This window comes from Nyctibius grandis, chromosome 1, assembly GCF_013368605.1.
Source record: "Nyctibius grandis isolate bNycGra1 chromosome 1, bNycGra1.pri, whole genome shotgun sequence".
Classification (NCBI taxonomy): Eukaryota; Metazoa; Chordata; class Aves; order Nyctibiiformes; family Nyctibiidae; genus Nyctibius; species Nyctibius grandis.
This window is the reverse complement of record NC_090658.1, coordinates 107,733,950-107,756,825: the sequence shown is the minus strand read 5'-3', so window position 1 is coordinate 107,756,825 and position 22,876 is coordinate 107,733,950. Positions and strand designations below refer to the sequence as shown.

Below are 22,876 nucleotides of genomic sequence, written 5' to 3'. Positions count from 1 at the left end.
TGCTTGGATCCTTTCATCATGAGATGAGTACTGATCCCAAGTGTCCCTCTTCTGTCACTACCTCCAACAGTCTCTAAAGACAGCAAGAATCAAAACTTCTTGTAATAAATGCACAAATGAGACAGTGGCTTGACTTGGGTGCATCAGTTTCACTAAAAGGCTCAGACTTGGAAATAGATGTATTAATGTAGGAGAGAAGACTGGGTTTTATGCTTTCTTTTAGTTAAGCCTGATATACACCCCTACTCCAAAGTTACTCTTTTTCACTCAACATATGGCCATTATGAGAAACTTCTCATTCAATCTGTGAGGCATGTCCTTCATCTAAAATAGCATAGAATCATATAATCATAGAATTGGTTTGGTTGGAAAGGACCTTTAAGGTCATCAAGTACAACAGATAACCTAACACTGCCGAGTCCACCACTAAACCATGTCCCTAAGCACCACATCTACATACCTTTTAAATACCTCCAGGGACGATGACTCAACCACTTCCCTGGGCAGCCTGTTCCAATGCTTGACAACTTTTTCAGTGAGGAAATTTTTCCTGATATCCAATCTAAACTTCCCCTGGAACAACGTGAGGCTGTTTCCTCTCCTCTTACTGCTTGTTACTTGGGAGAAGAGACCAACACGCACCTTGCTACAACCTCCTTTCAGGTAGTTGTAGACAGCGATAAGGTCTCCCCTCAGCATCCTTTTCTCCAGACAACCCCAGTTCCCCCAGCTGCTCCTCATAAGACTTGTGCTCTAGACCCTTCACCAGCTTCATTGCCCTTCTTTGGACTCACTCTAGCACCTGAATGTCTTTCTTGTAGTGAGGAGCTCAAAACTGAACACAGCATTTGAGGTGTGGCCTCAGCAGTGCCGAGTACAGCGGGACAACTACTTCCCTAGTCCTGATGGCCACACTATTTCTGATACAAGACAGGATGCTGTTGGCCTTCTTGGCCACCTGGGCACACTGCTGGCTCATATTCAGCTGGCTGTCGGCCAACAACCCCAGGTCCTTTTCCACCAGGCAGGTTTCCAGCCCCTCTTTCCCCACCTCATAGCATTGCATGGGGCTGTTTTGACCCAAGTGCAGGACCTGGCACTTAGCCTTGTTGAACCTCATACAGTTGGCCTCAGCCCATCGATCCAGCCTGTCCAGAACCTCTGCAGAGCCTTCCTACACTTCAGCACATCAACACTCCCGAGCAACTTGGTGTCGTTTGCAAACTTACTGAGGGTGCACTCGATCCCTTCATCTATCAACCATCACTGGACTGAGAGCATCCCTGAGGAGAAGGACTTGGGGGTGATGGTTGACGAGAAGCTTAACATGAGCTGGCAATGTGCACTTGCAGCCCAGAAAGCCAACCATATCCTGGGCTGCATTAAAAGAAGTATGGCCAGCAGGTCGAGGGAGGTGATTCTCCCCCTGTATTCTGCTCTCATGAGACCCCACCTGGAGTACTGCATCCAGCTCTGGGGCCCCCCAACAGAAGAAGGACATAGAACTGTTGGAATGAGTCCAGACTAGGACCACAAAGATGATGAGAGGGCTGGAACACCTCTCCTATGAAGACAGGCTGAGAGAGTTAGGGTTGTTCAGCCTGGAGAAGAGAAGGTTCTGGGAAGACCTTATAGCAGCTTTCCAGTACCTGAAGGGGGCCTACAAGAAAGCAGGAGAGGGACTTTTTGAAAGGGCATGGAGTGATAGGATGAGGAGTAACAGTTTTAAACTGAAAGAGGGTAGATTTAGATTAGATATGAGGAAGAAATTCTTTCCTGTGAGGGTAGTGAGACACTGGAACAGGTTGCCCAGAGAAGTTGTGGATGCCCCCTCCCTGGAAGTCTTCAAGGCCAGGTTAGATGGGTCTTTGAGCAACCTGGTCTAGTGGAAGGTGCCAATGGCCGGGTGGTTGGAACTAGATGATCTTTAAGGTCCCTTCTAAACAAAACCATTCTATGATCACCCCCAAGTCCTCCTCAGGGCTGTTCTCAATCCATTCTCCACCTAGCCTGTATTTGTGCTTGGGATTGCCCCGACCCACATGCAGGCCCTTGCACTTGGCCTTGTTGAACTTCATGTGGTTCGCACGGGCCCAATTCTCAAGCCTGTCAAGTTCCCTCTGGATGGCATCCCTTCCCTCCAGTGTGTCAACCGCACCACACAGCTTGGTGTCATCAGCAAACTTGCTGAGGGCGCACTCAATCCCACTGTCCATGTCATCGACAAAGATGTTAAACAGCACAGATCCCAATACCGACCCCTGAGGAACGCCACTTGTCACTGGTCTCCACTTGGACATCGAGCTGTTGACCGCAACTCTTTTGAGTGCGACCATCCAGCCAATTCCTTATCCACCAAGTGGTCCATCCATCAAACCCATGTCTCTTCAATATAGAGACAAGGATGTCATGCAGGACAACGTCAAATGCTTTGCACAAGTCCAGGTAGATGACATCAGTCCCTCTTCCCTTATCCACCAACGCTGTCACTCTGTCGTAGAAGGCCACCAAATTCGTCAGACATTATTTGCCCTTAGTGAAGCCTGGTTGGCTGTCACCAACCACCTCCTTGATTTCCATCTGCCTTAGTATAGTTTCCAGGAGTATCTGCTCCATGATCTTGAAAAGCACAGAGGCGAGACTGATTGGCCTGTAGTTCCCCGGGTCTTTTTTTTTCGCTTTTTAAAAATGGCAGTTATGTTTCCCCTTTTCCAGTCACCGGGGACTTCACTGGACTGCCACAACTTCTCAAAAATGATGGATAGCGGCTTAGCAACTTCATCCGCCAGTTCCCTCAGGACCCACAGATGACGTTCATCAGGTCCCATGGACCTGTGCACCTTCAGTTTCCTTTGATGGTCTCAAACTTCATCTTCCCTTACAGTGGGCAGTTCTTCATTCTCCCAGTCCCTGCCTTTGCTTTCTGTGACTTGGGCAGTGTGGCTTGAGCACTTGCCGGTGAAGACTGAGCCAAAAAAGTCATTGAGTACCTCAGCCTTTTCCATATCCCAGTTAACCAGGTCTCCTGTTTCCTTCCAGAGAGGGCCCACATTTCCCTAGTCTGCCTTTTATCACCAACGTACCTATAGAAGCTTTTCTTGTTGCTTTTGACATCCCTGTCCAGATTTAATTCTATCAGGGCTTAAGCTTTCCTAACCTGGTCCCTGGCTGCTTGGACAATTTCCCTGTATTCCTCCCAGGCTCCCTGTCCTTGCTTCCACCCTCTGCAGGCTTCCTTTTTGTGTCTGAGTTTGTCCAGGAGCTCCTTGTTCATCCATGTAGGCCTCCTGCATTTTTGCCTGACTTCCTCTTTGTTGGGATGCATTGCTCCTGAGCCTGGAGGAAGTGATCCTTGAAGAATATTAACCAGGTTTCTTGGGCCCCTCTTCCCTCTAGGGCTTTATCCCAAAGTACTCTACGAAGCAGGTCTCTGAGAAGGCCAAAGTCTCCTGAAGTTCAGGGTAGTGAGCTTGCTGTGTGCCCTCCTTGCTGACCTAAGGATCTTGAACTCCACCATTTCATGGTCACTGCAGCCAAGGCTGCCTTTGAGCTTCAATCCCCCACCAGCCCCTCCTTGTTGATGAGAACAAGGTCCAGCATGGCACCTCTCCTCGTTGTCTCCTCTGTCACTTGGAGAAGGAAGTTATCATCAACACATTCCAGGAGCTTCCGGATTGCTTGTGCCCTGCTGTGTTGTCCCTCCAACATATATCAGAGTGGTTAAAGTCCCCCATGAGGACCAGGGCTTGTGAATGTGAGGCTACATCCATCTGTCTGTAGAGGGCCTCATCCGCTCAGTCTTCCTGGTCGGATGGCCTGTAGCTGATGCCCACTATAATGTCTGCAGTCCCTGCCCTCCCTTTAATCCTGACCCATAAGCTCTCTGTTGGCTCCTCCTCCATCCCCAGGCAGAGCTCCATGCGCTCCAGCTGGTCACTGACATAGAGGGCGACATCCCTTCCTCGTCTCCCCTGCCTGTACTTTCTAAAGAGCCTGTATCCTTCCATTCCAACACTCCAATCATGGGAGCTGTCCCACCACATCTCCATGATGCCAATAAGATCATAGCCTTGCAGGCATGCTCACGTCTTCAGCTCCTCTTTTTTATTCCCCATGCTATGTGCATTTGCATAGAGGCATTTCAGTTGGGCACCCTGATGAATATGACTTACTGACTGAAATTCCTTTCCGCTGCTCTTCCAGTGCTCTCCTGCTGACCTGCGATCCTTCTCCAGGCTCTTGGCATCTATTGCAAGTCCTGGCATCAAACTGGCAGGACTGGGATAGACTGAGGTTCCTCTCCCCCAGCAACTTTAGTTTAAAGCCCTCTTTACCAGCTTGGCAAGCCTATGACCAAACATGGTCTTCCCCTTCTCTGTCAGATGGAACCCATCGGCTTCCTGTAGACCAGGTTTCTCAAAGTGAGTCCGATGGTCTAAGTAGCCAAACCCCTGGCTGTGGCACCATTCCTGTAACCATTTGTTGATTTGCCTCATTCAACTGGCCCTTTCAAACCCCTTCCCTATGACCAGGAGGATTTATGAAAAAACTTCCTGTGCTCCAGGGTCCTTTACTGCTGCTCCCAGGACTCTGTAGTCTTTCTTGATGCTCCTCGAACTGCTCCTGGCTGCATCACTGGTGCCCACGTGAAACAAGAGCAGCAGTTAATAACCAGTGGGCTGTACTAGGCTTGGTAGTCTCTCAGTGACATCCCTGATGTGAGCCCCCAGTAACCAGCACACCTCTCTAGAGAGTGCATCAAGTTGGCAAATGGGGGCCTCTGTGCCTCTCAGAAGAGGGTCGCCTACTAATATTACCCATCACTTTTTCTTGGTTGTGCTGATCATTATACGGGGAGCACACTGGGCTGCTTTACTTGGCTTCAGTGTCTCTCCTGATGTGATGGGTTTTTCCTCTTCAGTCTGCAGAACAGTGAAGCAGTTCTGCAAGGGCACCTCAGGCTTCTAGGGAAGTCTCTTCCTCCTGCTGTCCTTGCCATTGCATCTGTCCATTCTTCTGCAGTATTGGTCCCCCTCCCTTCTGTGTGTGCCGCTGGAGTCGTTTTTAGTTGTGTAGCCTTGGGCTGTGGGGCAACTGCAGACTGTGCTTGGACCCAGATATCCAACTCCTTCTCAGACTCCCTGATGTCATAAGGCCTTCTCAAGTTAGGACATTAAACTTAGAACTATTGCAGCCCTTGGCACACCTACTATACAACAATCCGCAATCAGTCAGGAAAATATTGTGCAAAACTAGGTATCATTGCCAAAACAACACAAAACCTTGCCCTCCTATAGACAATGGAGTTGAAAACTGGAGCCCTTGTATCTAGCAATGTTACCATAAAATAGTGAAAGCAGCAGGAAATCCAAGGCCGTAAGTCTTACGAAAAAAATCACACAGCCTGGAGAATGAATTGAAACAGCAAGGGATAGAGGCATGCTTAGAACACACTGAAAAGATTATACTAACAGTAAGAAAGAGTTATTGACAACAGATCAGTAAGACCTCAGAAGAGCAGTCCACAGTAACTGATTCCAAAAATTTGAGAAACTGCATAACAGAACAACTAAAACAATGTAGAGTTACAAAGAATTACAGCATATACTTGATGGAGAGTCAGAAGAGCACCATAAAGTTGTATTTGCAAGTACTAAAAGTCTAATAAATGACTCAGTAGGATGCTGATCAGAAGCTACAATAGTGGGACCCAGAGGAAACAAATAAATGTTAAGGGAAGAAATCAACTCTTCAAAATAAGCAGAGCATTAACAGAAATACCTTTGAACAGCAGAAGAACCAAGCTTAATTTAGATTTTTCTGTTGCTCAGAAAAAGGCAAATAAATGTTAGAAAAACATTTAACTAACAATGATTTTGATATGGTTGGTTAAAAACTGGAACTATGCTACTGCTGCCATAGGAAGTTGAAATTTGTTTTCATTTTGATTCAGCATTAAAAATCTCCCCCCACCAGCACCAGAATGCAAAATTTGGAAAATGTTATGTGTCAATTTTTTTTAATTTGTTCTTTAAAATATTCCAGCACATTATGTTCATTTTTTTTTGTGCAAGGGCACCTCTTTAACTAAACTGCCTTCTTTACACTGCACTGAATGTTATGTTAAGAGGAAACTGTCTTATCTTGTAAAATGCTACGTCTAAACTAACTTGATGAAAGGGCACAAATTCACTGCTAGAGTAAGTCAAAATTAATTTAAAATACACAATGTCATGAACTGTCTACCTTCTTGGAAAAGAAAATCAAACACATACTCCAAGCATTTTGATAAATATTTTCAAATCTGAAGGGCAAAAGAGTAGGCTCCTCAATCTAATCTTAAAATCAGACCTTCAATACACAGTTCTATTTTCAACAGTTCTGTTATTCATAACTCAACAAAAGTCAGGGATGAAAATCTGCACAACATTCAGCACTTCTTAAAATCAATTCAGTATTTTGGAAACCTGGAAATTATTTTTGTAATTGATTTTTTAAAGCTCACAGGTTTCAAAATGCTAGCAAGATACTTTTCTTTAGAAAGAAATAGGAAAAAAGTTTCATTTCAGGCAGATGATAGTCTGTAAAGTAAAAGCATTTTCCTTCGTATTTTTTATTATCCAAAAGGATATGTGTTAACTCTAGATTCAGATATTTGGGGATAGAAGTCCCAATACGAGATTTGTATTGATACATTCTGATAAAGATAACGTAGAGTTTATGTGAAAGCAACTTGGGGATACTGTAAGCCTTAAACATGTTTGATTTTAATACTTCACATTCACAATCATAGTGGTCCTAAAGCAAATTTCCATCTTTCCAAGATACATGAAATTAAGAAAGTAACCTTCCGTTGTTGCACTGCTAGACAAATCCAATATTAATAAAAAAACAATTCATGCCCTATTGCTCATCCTGTCCGGAACTGAAAGACTTAAAGCTCCACCTGTTTTTCTTACATTGTGCTTATCAATATGTCTGTCTCTTTACCTTCCACCCAGATGGATGTAATAGCGTGGAATTTTTTTCTGGGTGAAAGCTCCAAGCTTTGTACTCATACCTTTTCATTTCGAACACAGCAAAATAATTGATCTGTCTGGGTGTGCAACTCCTTCAGTGTATTCTTGTAACTGATGAACTATCAATCTGTCCACAGAACACTACTTAAGAGTGCCTTTTTGAGTCCAATGAACAGAGTAATAAATTAATCCACACCAATCTCATTAAGCTCTGCCCTACTAAAATCCTAAATCCATTGAGAAAGATATATTGTATAGAATGAACAGAATCTGCGTGTTATTAGACTGAGGTTTAGTGTTTTTCACAAGTAAGTCTGAGCCTCCATAGAAAACATAGACTGTACAGTTTAATAATACACTGCACAGTACCAATTTTTGCATTATTATGGTTAAACTTTCTTGCAATCAGCAAGGAGATTGCTATCTTCATTTTATTATAAATATGAAAAACTGCTTAATTAAAATTCTTGAAAAATCAAGAGAAGAAAAATGAAAATGAAAAATTAATGAAACAGTTTTGAATAAAGAAACCATTAGGATGCCAAGACTCTTTTTTATTAGTAGCATTTTCACTTATTTTCCTTTGATGAACACTTAAATTTTCCCTTATAAAACTATACTGCATTTTGCAACATCAAAGAGACTAGACATTACTGAATATAAATTTGAGTAGATGCATTTCTCAGACATTTTTCATATTTTAAATGTTTGTCCATATTTAAAAATACAAAGTCATTTAATACTTTTTATAAAATTTGATGGCTTTAAGGTCATTCAGTGACAAATAGTCAAATACTAAATAAAATATAACAGCTCAGTTTGGAACTGAAAAAAAGCCCTTTCTCTTCAGAGAGAAGTCCCGCCACAGTAAAATGTTCTGCAATGTGATAGTTTTGTATTTTTGCCTGTTTCTCCTGAATACATACCTTTATTGAGGCGCTGAATCTGCTTTAAGAAAAAGTGAGCTCAATTGATTTTGCAAAGAAACAATGTTTACATGTCAACAATATGCTATGAAAGCATGCAGCAAAATGATCTTTTCTGCAGTTGAACATTTACATTAATTTATGGTGAGATAAAGTTAAACACTTTTCCCTTAACTTATTAAAAAAGTCAAAATACAGTCTTCCAAAAACTTGCGTAGGAAATACATGATTTGTAATTATGAAAGTACATATAGATTGTACATTCTTCAACTTATTGTAACTCATTTATTCATTATTTCACTACAGAAAAGTAAAACATAAGTGAAAGATTTTTTTACTTCATTTTTTTTCCTACAGGTAGGGAGTCTCTGTCCTTTACCGAGAAAGTAAATTGACTTTACAGAAACACAAGTAAAAATGCATTTCAGTACACTGCGGTGTAAGAAGAATACTTAATTATGACTACTATTTTATGCATAATTATTCATAGTTATGTATTTAGAATCATGACTGGAAAACAGTGGACTGAAAAGAGAAATTATGTAGGTAGTAAAACACCTAACAAGATCAAAGTACTTAGATGTATGTCTCCTTTTTATGCTAAGATTCAACAATGGGTATCAAGATACAACTTGAAAAATCTATCAACTCATTTAGTAATGTGTTATTTTGAATATGATTTTATGCATTTCATTAGAAAATTCATTTATAACTTGGAAACTTTAATTGAGACCTATTAGTCTGAGTGGACACTATCATAGATATTAATTTTTTTTCTAGTGCCCAATATATTTTCTTAACATCTCTACTCTGCTCATTTCTGTGTTTAAATGAACATATACACTTGCATGTGTTCATGTATTCTTGCAAATATGTATGAACTAATTTTAAGACAAATCCAAAATTCTACAGTTTGAATAGAGACAAAGAGAAAAAGCATACCTTTTCTGGATCAGTTGTTGTAATGACCCACACGCAGTGTGCATTGTCTTCATATTGAACCGGGTAATTTGGTGATGTAATAATCCCACTTGGTCCACGTAAGTTAGAACCACATGTTCTAGCTAAAATGATGAACAAAAAATCAGATTGCTTTTGTCTAGTTGCTCTGTTTAAAATAAACTTTATCAAATTGCCATAGCACTAATAACAACTTGCCATGAAAATATTATTATGCTGATATATTCTGTAACAATCTTCCTTTGAAGATATTTGAGCCACCCAAAAAAATCCTTAAAAATGACCTACAGAGAAAGGAAACCAGCACTTTTCAATTAACTGGCCCAACATTTACATTACTTTATTCTTACTTTATGTAAATTAATTTCTCAGAATTATCATATCAATACACTGTTTAGAGAAAGATTTAGTCTCTCCAAATGGACGGAGGGACCCTTCTATGTATGAATGTAAGAAGGGCCAGTATGTGCTCTCCTTCATGATTTCTCCATGATTGGGGGAAAAAAAAACATGTATCACAATGTTTAACTCTATGTAGCAGTATATCTTTAACCTAAACTTGAACTTCTGTGGTGTCTTAGCTCTTTACACCAGAGGAAATAAAATTAGAAAGAAAAAAATATAAAATTGTTCTAGGCAGTGGCTTGACTTTTGTAAAGTACAGACTCAGTTGTGAAACCATCACAATCCCTCTGTCACATTCAGCAAATCTGGATAGTTAGCTTTTTGAAAACAAATTACTTTACAAATTAATTTATATTCTAAAGAGCATTAGGGACAGATTTTCTAAAATATTCAAACATCTCAAAATATTTCAGTATCTCAAAGTATTTAAAAATATTTAGACATATAGTTTCCAGTGACATCAAATGGAGTTATAGAATTAAGAACATTTTAAAATTCCATTGTCAGATTTACAGTACTAAAGCACTTTGGCAACATGCTAAAATAGAGAGTCTAGATGACACCATTTACAGTAATCAGATACTGTATATATTCAAATATCTGAATCTCAGAACCTATCTGCATAACTCCCATTAACTTCTGACTTAATTTATACTCTTCAGTTACTTATGTTTCTGTATGGGCAAGAGGAACGACTACATTCCTTAAAAACTTGGTCATTCTTTTTCTGAATATTGGAATTAAGTACCCAACATATTTCTGGTACTTTGGAAAATTTTGGCTTTCCTCTTTCTCTGTGTCTGCCTCCATTCTGAATGAAATATGAGCATTTCTTTACCTCACAAACACGCTGGGAAGAAGCCTGCTCTTCTCCATTAATAGAAGCGTGACTGGTACAAATAGGAAAAAAGGAAACTAGAGGAAAATTTCTTTCAGATTTTCTATCCTTCCATCACAATCTGCTACCAGCACTCAGTCTTTTGTTACTACATTAGAGACTAGACCTTGAGAACTAATTATAACTCTATATCTAGATTGATTCAGCTAGGACTCAGTTTTCTGTGAAAATGTCTATCTATGTTTATGATAGAAACTATCTTAATACACTTCCATGAATTTAACTTAAGTCTCAGACACATCATATGGAAATCTTCCATAACGAACTCAGTAGAAGCCAAAACAATCCCATAGGTAATTCTACCAAAGCATCACTGACAATTATTAACAAGCTGTCTGTGCTTAACATGGAAAAAAAAGGAACTAATTACATTTAAGTATGCCACTGTATGCTGCCTATTAGCAATACAGAAAGCTTGGCATATTGCTGCTGTACCAAGCAAAATATATTCTTTCAATTGCTAGAATAACAAGAGCAGATTCATCAGATCTGAAACAGAGAACATTCTCGTTCCAGTAACTGGTAGAAGCGTGATACCTCCAGCACTGCAACTAGCAGACAATTAATATTTATTAATTTATTTTCAATTCATCCTGCACAAGGTCTACTACAGTAGGAACTAATCAAGAGATGTAACCCTGCAGCAATAAGCTTTTGAATACAGTTTGTACTTTCTCTAGCTATCCACAAAGAAGAAAGTCTAGGGAACATGTCCCTTTTGTATCTTTTTTCAGACAAGCTGTTATTCTTTTATCCTTCTCCTATTTGGATTTCAGGGGTGAAGGAAAAAAAAAGAAAGGAAAAAAAAATCAAAGCAAGAGCTCAACAACTGAAGTTCTGTCCAGAGGTCTGTTTAGGAAATGGAGTTACTGCAAAACATTGCACAAAAATTGTTAGATAGCCTTGTATATCACTTACAGAAAACAAGAATGAATTGCGGTAAGTTTTTTGTGTGGAATTCAAGAAAACTTGGAATTCAAACTGGGAATAAAAAACAAATTAACACCATTCAGTTCCTGAGGGTATTAATAGGCCTAAACTGCCCTGACCAGCCTCACCTGGGGCCTCCCACTAGTCCTTGACTGTGGGCCCAGGGGATCCATTTCAGGGTGGGATTGGACTATCAGTCTCTGCCTGAGTAACGTCTCAGGAGCAGCTGCCTGCAGTTTCACCACAGCCATGCCTGTGCCTGCTCCCAGGTATTGTTGAACCTGACCCCCATCCAGGCTCTGATGTCTCAGCCTGGCTGTGGCATGTCCCCATCCCCAGGGAGATGCTCAGTGTCCAAGGCCCGGGCTACCCCTGATCTGCCCTGCTCCTTGCCTGGGGTGGGTGGAATGGGCCCTGGCTTTGAGGCCTGGTCCTGCACTGCCACTTCAGGCAGACCCCACTGCTGCTGGGTCCTCAGGGGATCCCCAGCCCCTGCTGTGCCCTTGCAAGTAAGGTCCTTACATGGATACTGTTTAATGTAAATAATGAAGGAACTTGCCAACAGTAAGATGGTTCCTGTGCTTATTCATCAGCTTCATAAATTCCAAACTTTGTTAGTCATCATTCTTGGCTAAATAAGAAGTTCAGCTTCTTCAGTGTCTCATAGGTTTGACGTCATTAAGCCCACAGTAGTTGCATGTAGTTTATCAGCTTTTCCACTTCAAGTTGATGGTCATTTAGAAAATGTGATAAGCAGTTCGTTTTGTGTATTTTATTATTAAATGTCGGTATGAGCACTATGAATACTGGCATCTTGAAGGTCAGTAAAGCGATTGGGAATAATATGGACTACACATAAAACTTGTATCTTTCACTTCCCACCATCCACAAATGTGCACCGCGTGCAAGGTCATAATATTAAGCCAGAATTAAACACCATTCAGCCTAAACAATGTTAATCTGTGTTTAGAAAAAAAACAAGTTACTTTTAGAGACTGGTTGACTCGACCCTCAGACTGTTGTGAAATTTTTGCTCCAATTTTGGAAGCATGTTCGAGGAAAGTAACTTGTTTTTCCAACTGAGGTTTTAATGGAATTATAGGACTAATTTATCCTATTTTGTTAGAAGCTTACTGGAGGGAGTAAAGCATGATAGAGACATTTGCAGATAATAATTTGGAAGGAGCAGCAAACACTAGTAATAACACACAAATAATTCAGCAGTAAATAGCCCCTTTCCGCTGAGCATTACTTTTACCATGCATAGATTACTTCAGTTCATTTTTGCAATGTATTAGCAAACAAGAATAAATCCAGGAGATGAAAAAAAACCCCCACCAAACAAGAGTGAACAGTGGAGTTGCGTGGACAGGTTATTCTGCAATAGTGTGAAACCAAGTACTGAGAGGGTATATTTAGATTTTTCATTTAGATACACTGAACTACAGAGACACTGAGCTCAAGAGACACAAATTCCAGTTGCTTTGCTGCTCTGGAAAGAGTAAGAGGTATGAGTTTTATTTATTTCTTTTTTACTATGTTTTAGATTATCCAGTCTTTACATGGATGTGCCTATGTAACATTACCCATGTTACATACAGCTTGTAATAATTTATCCAAGAGCTGCCTTTACAGACATTTTTATTAGGCCTGACTGGAATGGAGTTAACTTTCTTCATAGCAGCTTGTATGGTGCTGTGGTTTAGATTTGCAACTAGAATAGTGCTGATAACACACCAGTGTTTGGCTACTGCTGAGCAGCGCTTGCACAACACCAAGGACTTATCTGTTTCTCACACTGCCTTGAGAGCAAGTAGGCTGGGGTGGGCAAGAAGTTGGGAGTGGACACAGCCAGGACAGGTGATGCCAACTGACCAAAGGGATATCCCATACCATATGATGTCATGGTCAGCAATAAAAGCTCAGGGAAAGGAGGAGGAAGTGGCATGTTCATGGTTATAGGTTTGCTTTCCCAAGTAACCATCATGTGCTGAGACTCTGCTTTCCAGGAAATGGCTAAGCACCTGCCCACTAATTGGAAGTAGTAAATAAAACCCTTATTTTGCTTTGAATGCATGCACAGCTTTGCTTCATTTATTAAGCTGTCTTGATATACACCCATGAGTATTCAGCTTTTCCTCTGCCAGTTCTCTCCCTCATCCTGCTGGGGACGAGTGAGCCAGTGACTGGGTGGGTGTTTAGCTGCTGGCTGGGGTCAACCCACAACAACTGTTTACACTCTTTAATGAAGAAAGAAAAATTTACAAGTATATAACATATACAATTATACAAGTTGAAAAATCTCTTCTGGCAACAGGAGAAAAAAATTTTTCTTTTGGTATTATGAAATAACTAGGTAATTAAACCTTTTTTTATAAGTATATGAGTTTTATATAAGTGAGATTATGCTTTAGTTCATTCTTGAACAAACAAAAGTTTAGGTCCAGGTGTTGCAAATTCTTCCCTCCACAGTGTCTCTATCATTTGCTGCCCTGATAATTGGCATTCAGTGTAAGATTTTGTGAGTACAAGAAGTATCTCTTTGATCTACCTCAAAATGACAAATAAAGTATATCAAACAATTTGTATGATTTCTTTTTTCTTTTTTTTTTTTTTTTAACTAATCATCATGGGTTTTCTTGTTTTCCAGTGCCTGTCCTGGCTAGGTTGTCTGGTTCTAGAATGACATAAGGCAAGCACATTTCTAGGGTTAAGACTTTCATTAAGATGTACAATCCAAATGTGCAACTCAGATTAGTTTTTCTATTGAGAAAAAGGAAAAGTTCTGTACATAGATATATACTCTTCACTTTTCCTGTATACCTCAGTTCTGGAGTACTTTGACAGCATTTGCATAGTTTTTTGTGCTTTTATTACAGGCAGTAGATTGCAATGGAAAAACATAGAAACAAACAAAAAGCCACCTTTCCACCTCCTCCTTAAAAGCAGGATCATGAACTTATTCATTGGTTCAGACCATAATGAGAAAACACTTAGAAAAAAAGCCAGAAGGTTGTATCATTTGTAAGGTTGAGCAAAATAGATGAAAGAGAAGGGAATTTACCAAAAAATGAGGACTATGTGAATAGCTGGGACTGATAGGAACTGATAAGGACCCCTATTTAGGACTTTAATTAGAAAAGATTAACCTAAACCTAACGAACTAGTTCTACTTAAAATATGTTTAACATCACAAAAAGAAGATTAAGTGAAATGTAAAATATTAAAAGGAAATTAGATCCCTAAACTGATACTGTTTCTGCATCTTTGCTCGTGTGCCTGAAGCTACAGAAAGATCTTTGGATATATATAATCATATATATATATAGACACATATTTATAATTTTATATATATACATATATCTGATTTTTTGCTTTATTTTGAACATCATTTCATTGCGTTTCTAAACAGAAATTATAAATTACCATTCCAAACTTCAGGAAAAACTCCATAGAACAGAACCTACCTCTGCAAATTGGCCTGTGGTCACTCCAGGCAGCCAGTGTATCCGTCACTCTCTGACAAGTGATGCTTTTAGAACCTTGCAGCACATAATTATCTTCACAAGAAAACTGTACACTTGCACCCACCCTAGAAGAAAAGTAGGAGGAAGATGGAAGGAATTAAAATATATTTTAAATATCATCCCCTTCCAAATAAATGTAAATGTCACCAAATGACAATATTTCTAGGTCCAAATGAAGAAATTAAGGTGGGAAATTCTATTCCCTCATTACTATACTAATAAAAAACAACTTATACTACAGGGAACAGTTCTCCTATTTAGTTTGTCCACCTTTTAAAGAAGTAAGGCCAGGAATACAAAGCAATCGTGATACTAAGTTTCATCCTTTAAACTATGACTTCAATGAATCCATAGAGAGATATATTTTTAAATAAAATATATAAATATAAAAAAATATATAATCACCATTCTTTCAGGCAACAAAATTTACTTCATTAATGATTTCAATCTCTCCATTTCAGTAAACTGTAATCTTTCATTAAATATTCCTGACCTTGTCCAAACTTCCTTTGCTTGTGAGATTTCTTGTGCTTTTAAATATGTATCTGATAATCCCATGTTTTGAACTAAGTGATCTTGATAAACCAGATTTCTCAATTTGGTCTTTCTAAGTCATTGAGTCCTAAACACCAGGGGATTGGTAGATGACAGTCAGAAAGTTCACTGGTTAAAATTGTGCTGTGAAGAATAGCTAATACAATCTTGTTCAATAACATCCAGCTCACTGCTACCCTTCAAGAACAAGTATTCTGTTAGTTTCTCAGAGGATTTCACAAAGACAAGCTATATTGTTTATCATTATTATGATGTACTTCTATAGTTCTTTCACAAAACTTTAATAGGATCCTTTTTCTTTTTTTTTTTTTTTAATTTTAAAATTCGAATGTGATGCTTCAGATCTAGGAAAGCTTTAAAAACCACTTAACACTTGGTTCTTGAGCTGTTAAATGTGAATAAATCAGAAGAGTAAGGAAAATATTGGCCCTTTCCTTCAGTAGTTCATGGGAAATGCATGAAATCCTTGAAGAATAATATAATTTTCTAAAATTGTATTTATTTTATGTTTGTCATAATCTACTATCCTTCAGAACATTCTTAAAATCCTCAGAAAAGTAGACCAAGCATGATTCCAAACACATATCTCAAATTATAAACAATTAGTCTCTCTTATTGGTAAAGAAAATATTAAGATTAATTAATCTGAATTTTAATGCTCTAAACACCTTTTTTTTTAGAATGCATTTTCTCATATTTTCTAAAATTATGAGCTCTAAAAATTTGTTCTGTGGAAACACAAAAAAACCAACCAGTTACCTATTTGTGATAAACATAAATTGAGAACTGAAGTATTTAAAAATCATATTGGATAAAGACTTTCCCAAAAGTATAATGATGTGTGAACCAACATGAAACCTTCAACACTTCCCTGAAGTTTGCTACTATCAATACATGTAAGGAGAATTATAAAACTGTAAACATACAAAAAATCGGAGTGAAATGAAATGTATAATTATTGGACATCTGCAATTGCAATTTATAATTTAACATACCTGATTATTCCCTCTAAGAAAGAAAGAAGGGAAAAAAAAAAAGGAGGAATGCAAATATTCTGATGTCTGATGCAGTAAGTGAAGGATTTAGTGTTTAGACTGGGTTTTCATCGTTACAGCAATATAAAAGAATATTATTAGTGGGTACATAAAATGTTACACACTAATTTAGTCTATACACTTATGATGATTTAATTTGTTTCACTATTATTCTATACAGTATATTGTATATATCTGGATGTTGTATCTAAGGAACAATAATGTGAACTTCATATATTTTACAAGGTGGATATCATATTTTGAAATGTTCGATCACAAGCTAAGTGACACAAAATAAATATACTGACTACAACATATTAAAAACAAACAAAAAATCTGGCAAAAACGTCAAATTAAAGAGCAACATAGGAACACAAAGTACTCAAAAGCTCCTGAGTGTTAGAATTTGGGATGGAGAGAAATCTGCAAGCCAGCTATAGGAATTGACAAGTGTAATCTTTTGAAAGTCATTCAAGAATTCTAATTAAACTTCATGTAGGCTACAAAAGAGCAGTCGTAGGTTTTACCAGAATGACTGAGATATAGCCCTGGACATGGTTTATGCATGGCTACACTGTATGCTAAGCCTGCTTTAATATCAGTTAAGATCCATTCTTTTCGAAGCACCTGTTGTGAGAAATCAGGTTTATGTCGTAAGTCTGACAATACTTTCAAGAAAATAATTTTAATGCAATTTTAATTCTGTCAAGTCTTAGAAAAAAAAGGAAAAAGGTATTGAAAAATTCTAAATACTGCCAAATGGGGGTACAGACTGTCACACTATAATATATGTGAACGAAATTAAAAGTTTGTGTAACTAACCGGTTAATAATTGAAATATGTGTGTGTGTATATATAGATAGTTGTTACATAATACCTACATTGCAGATATCTGAATCAAACCATATACCTTTAGACGTTTAAGAGAACAGTGGATACTGAGAATCCTAGGTGAGCTGAGTCACTAGAGTACCTTCTGTGTCCAGACAATCAGTTTTATCTAAATAAGCATTTTAGGGGAGGGGATGCACCTGGGCTACACAGTCCATAATAAAAGTCCTTATCCTCTAAGCAACATCCAAGTTGCTGAGTTTCTCTATTGACTCTGCTTGACATTTTTCCATTAAAAAATGGGGCACCGTTTTGAAGCTGTATTTAACTTGTTTGATCTGTGATTTCAAAGAAAATTATTATTTCACTTAATTTTCAGTTGTTAACAATGAATGTTTTTAATTTATTTTTTTCACATCTTTACCTTCCTAGTCATTGAGCAAATCTGTGGGCACTGGAAGTGTTTTCTGTTGTTAATTGTCTATGTAAACTTTCAGCAGGGGGAAGAAATTAATTTCCTCTCTTTTCTTTTTCTGTTTTAAATTTAAGCTGTATCAAAGCAAAATTTATGCTTTTATAAAGAAGTCTCAAATTTGACTGAAACAAGCCATATTTTTAAAAGAAAAAAATCTGTAAGTAATAACAATCATAAGAAAGTTCATTTAATTTTAAAAAGCTGTTTTGAAAACTTAAAAGCTATTTTTGTTACATGAGTCAGGGGAATTGTGGAAAATGGTTGTATTTTCACAGTACCACACATACCAATTCTCCAATTCAGAATTGGAGGCCCAAAACACACACACAAATAATAAGTGATCAAAGTATATTAATGTGTTTTATTTATCATATCTTATATGATGTTGCTTGTGCTATTTTTGAACACCTTATGCATTCATTTATCTCCATGAACAGTAAGATACATTAGGTGGAATGAAAATATTATCAGAGCCTTGCTCTGTCAATTGAGTAAGCATTGCTCATAAGTAAGCTCCAGATATTTAAGATAATTTCAACCCACATTCATTCATAAGAGACTGTGATCAAAATATAGTTATATATGTTTTGTAAGATTCCTTGACATTAGATTCCCTCAGACATCTTATAATATACTTCAAGCTTTAAGGTTCTTTTGGGCTTTCCCTCTTCTTGATATTTTCATGCACTGCTGGGAATTTTACTGTTGAGCTCTCCCATGTTGGGGCTCACACGTTTGGATCTTTGGACCTTTTTCATCATAATTATTTTAGATCATTTTCACTTTCAAATTACGGACTATAGTCTAGAGGGTGAAAAAAGTAATTCTCTCTCTTACCCTCCTTCAGCTTACCAGTGCTATTAGACCTGCCAGTCAAAGTGCATGTGTTGCTGTTTCTTAATAATTGTTCATATGCCACTGACTTGGACCATAACTAGATGAGAGACTGCTCAGACCACAGTGTATCATGAACACATAAAATCTGTACAAGATTCATAGATTCACACAATAAATTAGATTGGAAGAGGACGTCGTCTAGTCCAATGCCCCACTCCAAGCAAGTTCAGTTGGAATAGAGGGCTCAGGGCCTTGTTCAGGTGAGCTCTGGATGCCTCTCTAGACGGAGATTCCACAAAGTCTCTGGGAAACTTGCTCCAGTGTTTGACCATCCTCATAGTAAAAACGTTCTTTTTTTTTTTCTAATCCTGAATTTAGTAGTAATTAACCATGTCCCGACTTATGTCCATTACCTCTAGTGCTGTCACAGTCCACCTCTGAGTCTGACTTTCTCTTCTCTGCACTCTCCTGTTTAGTAGCTGTAGACAGCAACAAGGTCCTTCAGATTCCTTAAGACTGAGCAAACCCAGAACTTTCAGCCTCTTCTTCCATGTCTGTGCTCAGGCTCCCTCACCACCCCGAGCTGCCGAACTTACTCTGGTATCTATAGTTAATGGAGTGAGAAAGGCCCCTTCAGATGTGAATTCATGCTATTTTCCATTAAACATTTAGGCTATGGGGTTAACTCTTTCCAGAGATGCTTTTGTCTCTCCACTAACAGAGTGATGCTAGATGCTGCCCTTTATTCTTTCAACTAAGTATTTGATTTGAAGGAATTCAGAAGAGGTATGCTTTGTACCCTTTATGCCTATGAGGAGACACTCAAGTGGAGGAGGGAAACTGAGGCACACCTGCACGAACAGTAAAGTAAAATGCTGTCCAAAATAACAGTGGAAGTATACAGATATACCTCAGATGGATACATGCAGATACATTAATACATCTTGAGAAAGAGTTATATTTTAGTATCCCATTTTTACCTAGTCTTCTACCAACTGTTGTTTCTCTGCTGAATACATCAAGCATTAATAAAGACCTAGATAAAAACTACATTTTTTTTTCCTAAAACAACAGAGCTTTAGACAGCAAGTGCATACTATATTTTTGTATCATACAATTTTGCTTGCAGCAGCTGTACTTGCCAAGTTGAATCAGAGTATACACAACAGCATAATAGCAAACATCTTCTGGACGGCTTGTCTCTCTCTAGCCTATTTATTGAAAAGCTTATTTCACTTCATTATTTTTTAAAACACATTTAACTGCTGCCCAGTTGCTAATGAAATCATGACTTTGCATATAACTGATTCTCTTAACGTTGGAGTTGTTTATGAGTTCTCAAACTCTTTTGAGGGTAAATAGAGAAAAATCCAAAAAGAGTAGGTCAGTCAGAAATAGAATAGATTTTTAAACTATTTTTCCCATCAGTTATGCCCTAGCTTGGAAGAGCCTTGATTCAGGAGCCAGATTTGATTAACTTGTTTTCTGGAGTTGCAGAGAACTTTGCACAATTCCTTCTAATTCCTATGAAGGTTTCCTTTCAATTTACTCTTAGGCCTGGCTGTCCGTTCCCTGCTGAGCAATTTATAAATCTATGCATGAGTTGGAGGCTCCCATCTCCTTCCTTTGACCCTCTTTGCCACACCTTGAAGTCTCTGCTTTTTTTCCCCAACAGGGAAAGAGCAATCTTCCTCCTTTCTCCACAGGGGTCCATTTGACCTCAGCTCTTTTTAATGAATATAACAAAAGTTGAAAACAAAAAAAAGCAGGGAGACAGCATTCATCACAGACTCAGACACTGAATTTACCATGTTTCCCAAGCTTATTAACAACTTTTATACAGTGGGAAAACAGACAATTCTCTCTGCTGCTTCTTCTATGCTGCCCAGAGAGTTCTGCTTTTCCTACACAGACAAAATTATTAAGTTCTAAAATTCCTATTTAAAATGAATGGATTTAAAAAAAAAAAAACAAAACCAATTCAAGATATGCAATGGACTGTGGCTATTTTGACAAAGACTCAACACATTTAAAACTAGGGAAACAATACATATCTGCAGTTGCATGCTCTGTGTACATGTATGAGGAAATACCTTCCTCTTGGTCATATAGAAAACTAAATGTGCCTACCTGAAGTCAGAGCCCACTCTTTTCCCATTTTCAGGAATTCCAGGATCAGGACATGTATCAGATGCAATTGCATCCCCACCCTGGGTCACTGCAAAGTAAAGGAAAAAAAAATTTAGACATGCAGCTGTAAAGATGACTCTTCACTTTTCCCATACATTAACTTCCATGGCCTGAATTTAACCATATGCATACTCATAATTTTGTCTTAAAAGAGTTACATTATGACTAAAAAGAAGCCCAATATAATTGATTTCTTGGGTGTATTGTTTATTTTATTTGATTATGATAAAAAAACATGTTTAGCTTCTGTGGGAAAATAAATTATTAATTTCCCATGGCCACTCATTTTTTTATAGATATACCATGATCCATGGCTTTTCTCAGACAGGGAAAACAACATTTCATGAAGTCACCTTCTGAAATATTCACAACATACCATTGTAAGGGGAAGAGTAGCTGGAAAGCTGCCTGGTGGAAAAGGACCTGGGGGTGTTGGTTGGTAGCTGGCTAAATATGAGCCAGCGGGGTGCCCAGGTGGCCAAGAAGGCCAACAGAATCCTGTCTTGTATCAGAAATAGTGTGGCCAGCAGGACTAAGGAAGTGATTGTGCCCCTGTACTTGGCACTGGTGAGGCCGCACCTTGAATACTGTCTTCAGTTTTGGGCCCCTCACTGCAAGACATTGAGGTGCTGGAGCTAGTCCAAAGAAGGGCAACAAAGCTGATGAAGGGTCTAGAGCAGAAGTCTTATAAGGAGCAGCTGAGGGAACTGGGGTGGTTTAGTCTGGAGAAAAGGAGGCTGAGGGGAGACCTTATCACTGTCTAGAACTACTTGAAAGGAGATTGTAGCTAGGTGGGTGTTGATCCCTTCTCCCAAGTAACAAGTAATAGGACAAGAGGAAATGGCCTCAAGTTGTGTCAGGGGAGGTTTAGATTGGATATCAGGAAAAATTTCTTCACGAAAATGGTTATCAAATACTGGAACAGGCTTCCCAGGGAAGTGGTGAAGTCACCATCCCTGAAGGTATTTAAAAGACATGTAGGTGTGGTGCTTAGGGACATGGTTTAGCAGGGAACTTGGCAGTGCTAGGTTAATGGTTGGACCTGATGACCTTAAAGGCCTTTATCACCCAAAAATGATTCTATAATTCTATGATTCTAAGATTAAGATAGTATAGGAAAATAATATCTCATTTAAGCTTCTGTCTGTAATAAGACGTGAAATAGACAAAAGCCAAGAACCCAACTGTTGTACAAAAATATTTTTATGAAGATAATTTTGTCTCAAAAATATACAGAAAACCTCACAGAGCAATGCATTTGTAACCAGCTGAATATGTGCTCATGCAAATGAGGCTCAAAATCTCTAATTTGTGTTTTCAGGTAGGAATAGAAAGAGAAGGTATCCTATACTATTCCATTCCTTCTGTCCTCCATTCTTTTTCCCTCCAGACTGTCAGATAGTTAAATAATACTATGTGTATAAATATATAAACTTATAGTCCTCTCAAAACTCAAAACAATTTGAACACTCAATTTTCACTTTTCTTCTTCATTATTAAAAAGGTATTTAAGGCATATGTAGAATTAAAAGTAATTAATCATAAAGACATAAAGTAACAGAGCACAACATTGAATATACAGAAAACCTGAATACACATGTGCTTTATTTCCTGAACATACGCATATGTGTGTCCACACATAGTTACATGCCCCCTGTCATTCTGTCTCCTCTACAGAAGAATAGAGCTAGTAGAAACTTGTGGATCACATTATTCATCTTAAAAGATTTTTGGGAAACTCTTAAGGACAGAGCAGAATGTTCTCGATGAATAAAAAGAAGCTAGTTGGAATATTTTAGCTGCACAAAATAAATTACACAAGCCTGATTGCATTACAGATGACAGCATTACAGCTGAAAGGTGATGAGAGATTAGATGTAAAAAGTGGCTAGTTTTCCCACACACTGATATACATTTCAAATTGAATACCGTGGCAAAAAGAGTGGTGGCAAGCAAGATACCTACAATCAGATGGTAAGAGCTATAAATCTTTATGTCTGTTTTGGCAGCATCAGGGACAATTAGTTTATACATTGTACAAGAGACAGCACTACAAAATTATAACTAAGACAAAGCACTTGTAAGAACCAAAATATTTGACCTGAGCATAGATTCTTTTTAAAGTAGAGAAACTACAACAATTACAGTATATGTCAACATTTGTCTACATTCTCTTTTTTTATTTTGGCCTCTAGAATATTTTAAAGATATAGGAAAGGAAAGGAATCATCTCTTTCTCCACATCTTTTTACAGTACTTATTGTATACTGTTTGTCCCAGAAATCTTGC

General features: G+C 38.3%; 1 protein-coding gene across 1 annotated transcript in view; it reads right to left on the bottom strand.

Annotated features, from left to right (window-relative positions):
- CSMD1 (CUB and Sushi multiple domains 1) overlaps window positions 1–22,876 on the bottom strand; it is a 1,320,281-nt gene that overhangs the window by 428,001 nt on the left and 869,404 nt on the right. The window contains 3 exon segments of the mRNA XM_068415956.1: window positions 8,888–9,009; window positions 14,606–14,730; window positions 20,528–20,615. Of these exon segments, the coding sequence (XP_068272057.1) occupies window positions 8,888–9,009; window positions 14,606–14,730; window positions 20,528–20,615 (335 nt within the window).